The 10,077-nt window shown below is 38.9% G+C and overlaps 1 protein-coding gene across 1 annotated transcript; it reads right to left on the bottom strand.

Annotated features, from left to right (window-relative positions):
* Positions 1–362: 362 nt before the first annotated feature.
* Positions 363–9,579, bottom strand: LOC311089843 (uncharacterized protein). The gene is made up of 6 exons (XM_084124848.1): positions 9,197–9,579; positions 6,137–8,020; positions 4,302–4,501; positions 2,122–2,243; positions 1,601–1,724; positions 363–1,361 (listed from the first exon to the last, which is right to left on the bottom strand). The coding sequence occupies exons 2-6, from the start codon at positions 7,992–7,994 to the stop codon at positions 1,233–1,235; spliced, it is 2,433 nt and encodes an 810-aa protein (XP_083980974.1). The 5' UTR covers positions 7,995–8,020; positions 9,197–9,579; the 3' UTR covers positions 363–1,232.
* Positions 9,580–10,077: the final 498 nt, after the last annotated feature.

Here is a 10,077-nt window from a genome sequence, read left to right as displayed (position 1 = left end):
AATAGCTGCAGTCTCAGTCAAAACAGTTTAGTGCATTTCTGTTCATATCCACACTTAAATAAACAGACCTCATGTAAACTCATGAGGACAGCAGTGTGAACAGTTGGAGACAGTGAACTATTATCCTGGTAAACAACCAGCCAAGTCATTCTGATTAGTCAAAGTTAACCCATTCATTTCCAAAGTTTCCTCTTGTTACATCTCTGTCCAAAGGAGATGTCCTCAAGTGTTTTGATGGCATAACTGGAACTAAATAATATGTGCATATAATCAAAATGACCTGAAGTTAGGTTGTTGCAGTTCACATCTGCTCAGGCCGCTTACGAAACATTGCATGGTTGAACCCTCAGTTATCCGCTTCATTCAGTCCTTAAAGGTGTTTTAATTACATCAATCAACAAACAAGCTTACAGGTTCAATTTAAAATGTTAACATTCATTTTAAAACACTTCTGAAAATATGGTCTCTATTCTTCAGGAGTTAAAAATGGTACACTACAGTGTCATATTTAGTACTTCAATCACAGGGAGAAAAGACATGGAAACAAGAAAATGGATTTCTCTGTGAAGTGGTGTATGAAAATACATTTTGTGGAAATTTGCTAGCTTTTGACAATTTTCAGGTGAAGGAGAGCCTTTTGGGGGCAGAAAGTACTTGTAATCTTTCTCTCTCCCCCCCATCAAAATATATATATTTTTTGTTTATGTAAATGTTTTTTTCATTTCTTTTTGCCGACATGAAAGGCCATATTTTAATCTACATGTTCGCCATGGCTCCAGCAAAATAATCTTATTCTAGCAAATGTAATCCATAGATTGAAAGCAATACAAAAACAGCATACTGTAATATTTGATAAAAATAGGTCCAACAACCAGACTCAATGCTGCACAAGTCTCCTTACACCTGAACTAAACAATTAGACAAAGGTTTTTTTTAAACTTGACATTTTAGTATATTTGTCCTAATTTAACCCTAATATGCTGACATACTGAAAAACATATATTTGGTTGAACGCAAGTCTTGTGTTTCTGGATACACAGCTGAATGAGAAACAGAATCTACCAGACACTGAGTGAGAACAGACATTGAAAGAAGAGATACACTTTAAATAAACCTAGAATAGAATTCAATCCAGGGAAATTCAGTTTTTCAACACGTATTATTATTCCTCTCCGCTGAATTTCCTTTTTTCAAGGAAGCATAGGTCAAAGAAGTTTCAGCAGATACAAAGACTAAGTCTTGATATTTCTGTTGAAGTCGTATGACAGTCTTCTCTTAGCATTTGCAGCTAACTGCTGGTTGGATGTTGGGAGATTTGGAGAAAACCTGGAACTGGTCTTCAGTCGAACTGCCACACATTCCTGAGGTAGAAAAGCATGATTATGTGGTTATAATATTGAAAACATACAAATATACAGAGTAAATATACTATACTATACTGCAAATACACCAATACCAAGCCCTGTTTATGGTAAATATATGTTCTACTTTAAATAACATTACAAGGGATTGATGTGGCAAAAGCTCAACAGGGTTCGGTTTTAATATCAAGTTTTTGCAATATATTTCAGTGTTTTCATCATTATTACAGCAAACTCACAGAGCTGGGACGTTCCAAATGCAGTGACTGGAGGAGAAGTTTACAGGACATTGACTCCGCCCTCTTATATTTCACACCAATCATCCGGTCCAGATCCTGGAGGCCGTCAAGTAAGCTCTGTTCCCTTTGGGCCAAAGCAAAATGATTAACCCGGAGTTTTAAAGCATGTAACAAGAAAAACAAATAGCATTATTATACGTGAAATCATCAAAGAAAGATTTGTTTTTACATTTTCCGTCATCTCAGGAGGATGAAATGCAGAATTTCATGCAAAACAGTCAGGCCTTTGTTTTTTATCTGATGCAATGCAGTAGTATCTTGTATTACCACAAGGTGGCAATAGATGATTATTATAAATGTCAGGGGTTTTCAAACTGTTCCCGGAGCCTCCCAAGCACTGCACATTATGCATGTTTTTCTTACCAGCTGATGAGCTGAAAAATCCCTAATAGTAACTATTATAACTTTATAAATAATAATGCCATAATTAGCGCAGCCCAACTACAAATAATGCAACATACTTGTGCTCCCCTATATTGCTGTTTTCAGCTGGTCCTCGCAGAAGCTGCTTTAGTGTAGGAATGTATTCAGGATCTTCACAGCGAGACTCGTCAGAGGGAAAGGCCTCTAGAAAGACATTTGACTACACACACAAACAGTGAGGATCATTAGTCATCAAAGCTCAACAGTGATGAGTTTTGAATGAGTTTTAGCTAACATTTATAGGCTTACAACAACATTCTTGAGTTTAAAGATATATTAGTATGATACTTAAATCATAAAACAAGCCTTTAATTAATGTTTGTAGAGGATGAGAAATAGTATGTCATTGTATCATGGCTCTTTGGAATATTTCTGACATAGCCTACTGCATATTTCTGGTAAAACCTTTATGTATAATGACTGCTAAACTGTACAATTTCTTTCATATATCACATGGTTATAATAATAAGTAATTTCACATTTATATATTTGTTAATAAGTGGGATAATGAACATTCATTAGGTCAGGATGTTTGGGACCCCAACACAAACGGGTTGGTGCAGTCGTGACGTCAAAACTCACAATTCACCAGTCCCAGACAGCAACATAGTATCAGCCCAGATCTGGCCCAAATCTGGTTCATGTGGATTTCACAAGGTCCAGATGTGGGTCGGATCTGGGCCGACACTATGTTGCTGTCTGGGGTGGTTCCCTCGACATTTTACTATAGGGTTCTTCAATTTATGTGTACAATGAGGTCTGTAAACATAACTTGACGATACTTGAACGTTTTGCTCTACAATGTAAACTGTGCACCCCCCAAACGTTCTTATCTAGTTACTTATTAGAAACATGTTTTTTAAAATAAAACAGCTTCAATTACAGCTTCAGAAATCGTGTTTTCGATACGGGTGTGTGTAATTTAGAGTTGTAGAGTAAAATGTTCAAGTGTCATCAAGTTATGTTTACTACAGACCTTATTTAACCCATAAATTGAAAAAAAAATTCAACATCGGTTCTGACATCATCCCTGCACCACTACATACTTATGTTACCTTCACGTGCTATGGGACTTATCGTAAATATAGATTTCCTAGTTAAAAAGTGGACATGAACACCCTCTCAAGTCGTATTTACCACTGGGAACCTCCCTTTTTTAAAATAGCCAGTAGCGTTTAATTTATATCACAGCTCGGCCAAAGCCGTTGAGCTTGGTAAGTTTCCTCCTAATCTCAAACCATTTATCCTCCTAATCTCCTCTATATCGCTTTAAAATACAGCATTCTGTGCAGAATTCTAATGGGTCCGATACATTTTCTGGTCTGCGTCGACTTGCACATATGATCCGCTCTGTGCTCTCGTGACTCTGGACCGGAGCAGACTGTGCGCACTTCGGCGGTTCAGTGACACTAACGTGAAATCAGACTTCCTTCACCCCAATGGAAAGCATTACACTGTCTGAAATACACTGTCCCTATCCCCTATATAGTGCACTATGTGCCATTCACCATGTAGAAAGTAGTGAATGTGACTGATTTTAGCCGCAGCTTCAGCGTCGGTTTATAATGTAGGGGGCGGAGCTTCAGATTCTAGAGATCATTTGATTGGACAGAAATTCTGATGAGAAGCTGAAGTGCAGCGTGATGTCATCATCCAAATTGGTGGAAGTGAGAGACTGTTGAACTCAAAATGCGAATTTTGTCTTATTTTGGAGCACACTAGCTTATAGGTAACACTAAGGCTAACGTATTAATATTAAAAGCCAAAATACTTCAATTTTGATTTTATGGGGACTTGAATGCTGTGACTGGTATTATTCAATAGTTTTTTTCCCACAACACCTACATTGCCTTGTCTTGTCTTTAAGTAGTGCATATTTACATATAATAATTTAATTATTGTATGTTTTATACAGAGTGAAATAGCCTGTATTTGACCGAAATTCCAGAACTGTCAGTAAGCTGACGATGTAGATATGCGGTGAATTTTTATATGGTTGCCAATGAATGGGACGCTAAATATCATTTTGGCTCTAATAAGATATTCCCAATAAACAGGCAAGAATAAACCTGGTGTCCTCCATGATTCCTGTTCTTTCCGACAACAAAGCATTTGAATGCGACAAGCTCATAATCTTCAAAAGTGGGAAGTAGGACATTGAACTGAAAACAGAATTATTATAACTCTTTACCACATAAATATAAATATAAATCTTTACCACATTATGGAGAGGAGAGAGGGAAAGGTTTGGCTTTTCGGTAGAAGGCCACCACTGGCCACCAGGCACTATCTTCTGCTCCACAGTCTCCTGGCTGAAGGCAATCCATGTGCTCTCTGACTGCTGGAATGACTGGTCTGCCGTCCAATCAGATGCCCAGGATGCGGGTTCATTTGCATCAGTGGAACTTGCGCATCCCTCTGAGAGGAGATGAGGGTTCATGTAAGTCTTTAAAGTTTCACTTTCTTGGATCTCATGCAAAAACTCCTAACAAGACCAGTAGGTGTTATGTTAATGCAAAGAGCTTCTGCTAACTGCAGTGGAAAGGTTTCACAATCTCTAGCATCATAGATGTGCAATAACTGACAGGACGTGAAAGTGTTTAACCATTCTTCAGTTCTCTGTTTTTGTACACTCTGTGAACAAAGTGAATAATTAGTTATTTTTAGACCATTGTTGAAAGGTACAACAAAGGCTCATTTGGGAAAATGTGCCTCTAGTACCAACATACAGTGAAACACCAACAAATTTTAATCCATTTCACACAAATTATGATTACAGGGGCAGATAATTGATTAATAAAGACTTTTCACACGGTTCTAGCATGTTATGAACTCAAAACACTTACCATAGAGAGCATGATTTGTAAACTAATACATTGTGATGTTTGCATCACATAACTGGCTCCATATGTTTGGCTTTTCTGTATAGTAAACTTTCTTGGTTGCTCACAAGGCATTGCACTTGAGCGTTCGGGTATAGTCCAGATAAGAACTAAAAAACTTCTATAAGCAATCTAGATGGCATGGTTGCTTCAGAAACTGTGTTTTTATCTAAGGCTTGCTTGTGTTAACACAATAGGTTAGGTTAAAGGTTTAGGGTTTAATGCTGCTGGTTTTTGAAATGGTACTGTAGATGTTATTTTCAAATGCAATTAACCTTAAGCATCAACCTTTTAGCAGCACTCACTGCAGCGAAACGTACTACAGCAAATGTAAAAAACGTTACCAGAGTCTTGTTCATCAGTTTCAGTTAAAACTGAACATGCTTTTAGCACCACTCACTGAACATTTAACTTGAAAGTATCGCGAAATGTGCAAGTAGTCACATCATTGTGCTAAAATGTCACATCAGGCACATTATTCCAATGAAAAGAGATGGTAAATGCCTTCCACAAATAACTTATTTGTCATATAAAAGATTTCCTTGCATGACCTAAAAAATAAAAAGTAGGTTAAACCTGTTTATGTTACCTGAATCACCTGGTTTTCACCTTTTTAGAGAGCAGGATTAATCCTGCGGATTATGATTACACAGTGGCTGCCAAAAATGAATTTAAGCCCGCAAGATTATTAAGGGGAAAAGTATTTGGTTTTGACCAAAAATTATGGGCAGAAGACATAGTATATGAATAAATAATGCTGTGTTTGTCCTCTATTTTGATCAAGCCGTTCCCTCTAGACACACTGCCTTTGGCATTATGGAGGTTGGCCTCTCCTCTTGTCCCATTGGCCTTGTGTTTGCATGCCATTTTAATGCTGCCTCCTGCCTTAGGCTGGTACACGGCAACAGGGGTAGTGAAGGGATGAGGGGGTAGGAATTCCAAGCAGTGCTTTAAATAATTAATATCTTCACATGAGGTCGGGGGAAGCGAGGGGGTCTGCAGGAATCCAGGTCAATCCAGACAGACTATTTAGTACTGGAACACTGGAACTGCATGTTTATCTGCTCACACAAACCCAAACTAAGCCATGTTCCTGCTCTAGAAGAGAACTTACTGTACTTTCCATCTTAAGTGACTTAATGTAATCATACTTTCAAGACAGTTTACTTACCACAGTTGTAATCCTCTCCCGCAGCCAACTGTTGGACGTCACTGAACCCGTCCATCCCACCTGCCTGCATGAAAGCCCCAAACTCATCCTCATCCTCCTCGCCCACATCAAGAGACCCCTCGTCAGTGGCCACCTTGTCCCTGTCGTCAACTCTTTCCAGCTCTGATAGCGACTCTGAGTTCACCAGAGGCAGCAAGTCTCCACCTCTAGCCCCCACCTCCCCATTGCTTAATGCTGGGATGGCTGTTGCTATGGCTGCAGTGGTGGTAGGGGCAGGATTAGGCTGGGAGTGAATAGTGGTTACAGTTATATTGGTTGTTGGTGTGCTAAAGCCTCGTGAAGAGGATTTGTCAGACTGCTGAACTTTAAGTTCCCCATGCTCTGTGATTAATTCCTCCCAATGCTGAGGTGAGCACATGGGCGGCCTCCACTTTTTCTGCGTAGTGCTACATTCAACACCCACTGGAGTGTGGCCCTCCGGCATGACTGTACTCTTTGTTTCTGGAGGTCCGTCTCTCTGAGTTGTGATATCGCGATTCTCCACCGAATGTAGATTATCACGCTCCATTAGGCGCTCATCTGGCCTGGATTCTTGATTCTTCTCAATGCTGACAGGGACTTCAGAGGGAGTTTTAATGGAAGAATGATCTATGCGTGGCTCATTATTACAGTTTGTTGTGGTTGATTTTATTTCTAGACTTTCGAAGTTAGAATGAGCAGCCTCAGATGCTACAGGTGATCCTAGGTTTGGCACATCAGCAACAAAGTTATGAATGTTCTGGTGATAATTTGATTCAAGGTCACATTTACTAACCTTAGTGTCTCCTTGTGCATCACCATTGGCACAACTGGATCCTTCATCTATTTCAGAACAGTTATCGGATTGATTAATACTCATATCAGCTTCAACCTGCTCACCTGGTTTGGCACATGGTTTGGCAGCAGAGCAGCAGGTTTGTGGGTCCATGCTCTCGGGTGCAACAGTTTTCATCGATACGGGGGATTGAGCCCTTTTGTCTTTGCCCAACTCATTGATATCTTCCTGACTTGGATAGCTAGCACTGGTACCTTTCTGGCATTGTGTTATTGTTGTACCTGGTGCTACGTTAAGTGTCTGCGTGTCTGTAATAACTGCATTTTTTTGGTCACCATGTTCCGGCTCACAGTGCTGATTGGCGATTTCCTTTTTGCCGTGAGCTGTTGTCCTTCTCTCCGCTGAGCCTGTCGTTTTACTGCACTTCCTCCATTTTCTAATGGCCCTGGGCTTGGCCTTGAATAATCCTCCATCGTCTGTCCCATCATGGCTCACCCTCTGCCCCCTAGAGGAACATATAAGCTCTTCTTTTGTCCCCTCCAGAATGACAGTGTGAGTCCGTGGACCTGTGACTCTCGCTCCAGCCCCTCGGTTTCCAACAGCACAGATGTAGCTGCCTCGTCCCTGGGCCTTGAGAAAGAGGCAACGAGTCTGAGTCTGCCTGCCCCCCTCAGTGCCTTTCAAAGTGGCCACAGTTACAAGAGCACCAAGACCGCCTTGCCTGAACCCTGGAGTTCTCGCTGCACTATTTGTACTGTCCAATGTGTGCCCATAGCCACTGCTAACCTGACCTGACCAGCTTCTCTGCCCCCCCCTCTCTTCAGGAGGCTGTTGGCATGTGCTCTGTGCCCGAGATCCATTAGCAGCCTTCCTCCTGGCTTTAGAGTAGCCACCACTCACAGCCCACGCTCTCAGGCCTTTAATCAGGGGTATGGCTCCAAACTCAAGGGCACTGGTCAATGAGACATTGGTTCTTCGGCATTCATGCAGTAGCTCCCGATGGGCCATTTCCAAGCAGTTATTGTTGTTGTTCTGTTGCAGCATTCTTCTTGGGGCAATAATATCAGATGCTGTGGTGGGTAAGAATGGCATTTAGGATGTCAAAATCTTAAAATGTTTCTGTTACAGCACATCTTTTATTATTCAGCCATGGAATACAAATGGCATATATCTTTATGTAAGTTTGATATCTGATAATTAAAGGTCAATACAAAAACAAGTACCGGCTCAAATATTAATTTAGTTCATGGCAAATTGTCTTCATACAAAATTTAACTTTACTATGCCTTTTTAATTTGAAATTAATTTGCCTTGTGTTCACATCAGTCCTCAATGTATATATATATATATATATATATATATATATATATATATATATATATATATTAAAATCGAAAATAGATAATTTTCTTGCATTCATTATAACTGTAATATGTATTTTAATTATTAATCTGTTACTGTATATACTACAATTTTGTAGTTTATATTTCTATTATAGTTTACTGTGTTTCATAGTTATATACACACTGTAATTGTAGAATATTGTAATATTCAATAAAATACACATACAATATGTATAATGTTTTTATTTTTATACAACTATTATAAAAGATATTGTCCTCTATATCAAACCATGAAAAGATTGTTCTTTCTTCGTTCTGTTTAAATTTTATTATATATTAGTGGTCAAATCGATTAATCATGATTAATCGCATCTAACATTATGTGTTTATATAATATATGTTTATATATATGTTATATTTATATATGTGTGTGTAGTGTACACACATTTACAGTATGTATGCATATATATATATATATATATATATATACACACAGATATATCAATGTATGCATATATATAGGCCTATATAATATGCTGTAATTATAATTGTATTTTATACAGACTGTTTTATCTGATTATGTTTTTTATAAGTACGTTTAATACCTTAATCTTATATTGTATACTATTACTGTCTTGTACATTTTTCTTACATTTTATTTCGCATGTCCCAAACTATGTCACGATGGTCGGAGGACGCTGCGTTACGTAGTCTACACACACAATACGTGATCGCATCACTTGCACCAAATCGGGAGTCTGTCATTAACTAATACTTGCCCACACAGATGTAACCTCGGGGAGGGGGGATTATGTGCATCGATTCTTTTTGTGGTTTGATATGCTAATATGTATCTTCTAAAATCATAAACAACCAATCTTTTGTTTCTTTGTATCACCTTACCTTTACAGCGTGCCAGTCATTTCCCTCATGCTGATGCGATGTCACGAATCACACAATTCCAGCTGTCGTAGGTTGAGAAGATGCTGCTGGGCTGAAGGATTTTAGCTTTAACCTTCATGAGGATTTTGGACTGTTTAGAAATTATGATATCCATGTCACCACGTCGTTTTAAGACAGCATATCCGAATACAGAGCATCGTAGATTTGCAGCGTAAGCTATTAATCCCATGTACGTTTCATGTGCTCCGTTAAAGTGAGCGTCACGCTACACCTCCGTGTCTCCTCATAGCGCAGGCTGCGTTGTGCGTTCACTGGCAAAGCAACGCAGAGCCTCCGCAATCTACTGCGTGCCACCAGCTGACCAATAGCCGAGCGTGCATAACGTCAGTGCTTTTATGCTTACGCACGAAGAGGACACGCACACGCGCCAACACATAATTCATTAGAGCTTTCTCAGGTAACACTGAATAATGGTCCGTCATTAGGCTACAAAGTAACTAATGCAGGACTAATGAGTACAACATTAACACTTCAGCTACTACTATTAACTAATATAGAAACAAGCTTAACCAGTAAGTAATATCGAATTTAGGAGATAGTTCCTTATTAGGTTATCAATAATTACTTTATGAGATTAGCCTCATAACTATTAACTAACTGACACATTATAAAGAGCATTATTGTGTGTCCAAGACGTAATCAGTCATAATTTTTACTCTGAATATAGTCATAAAATGCATCACTAATCACTGTGTTACCTAGTCACTATGCAGTAACTACTAGTGATTTGGACTATTATTTTAAAGTGAAAAGATGTTCCTGCATAGTGAGTAGGTAACACCTGAGTAATTAGTGATGCATTTTATGACCACATTGAGAGT

This window comes from Abramis brama, assembly GCF_963993115.1.
Source record: "Abramis brama genome assembly, chromosome: 9".
Lineage (NCBI taxonomy): Eukaryota > Metazoa > Chordata > Actinopteri > Cypriniformes > Leuciscidae > Abramis > Abramis brama.
The sequence above is the reverse complement of the archived record's forward strand: the minus strand, read 5'-3'. Positions and strand labels throughout refer to the sequence as shown.

Bases quoted from the DNA above. Each gene is read 5' to 3' on its own strand.
- LOC311089843 (XM_084124848.1), bottom strand. From the start codon at position 7,994: ATGCTGCAACAGAACAACAACAATAACTGCTTGGAAATGGCCCATCGG. The intron at 1,725-2,121 runs GTATGTTGCATT...TTTGGCCCAAAG, and splicing joins AGCAATATAGGGGAGCACAA to GGAACAGAGCTTACTTGACG. The intron at 1,362-1,600 runs GTGAGTTTGCTG...TTTCTACCTCAG, and splicing joins ATTTGGAACGTCCCAGCTCT to GAATGTGTGGCAGTTCGACT.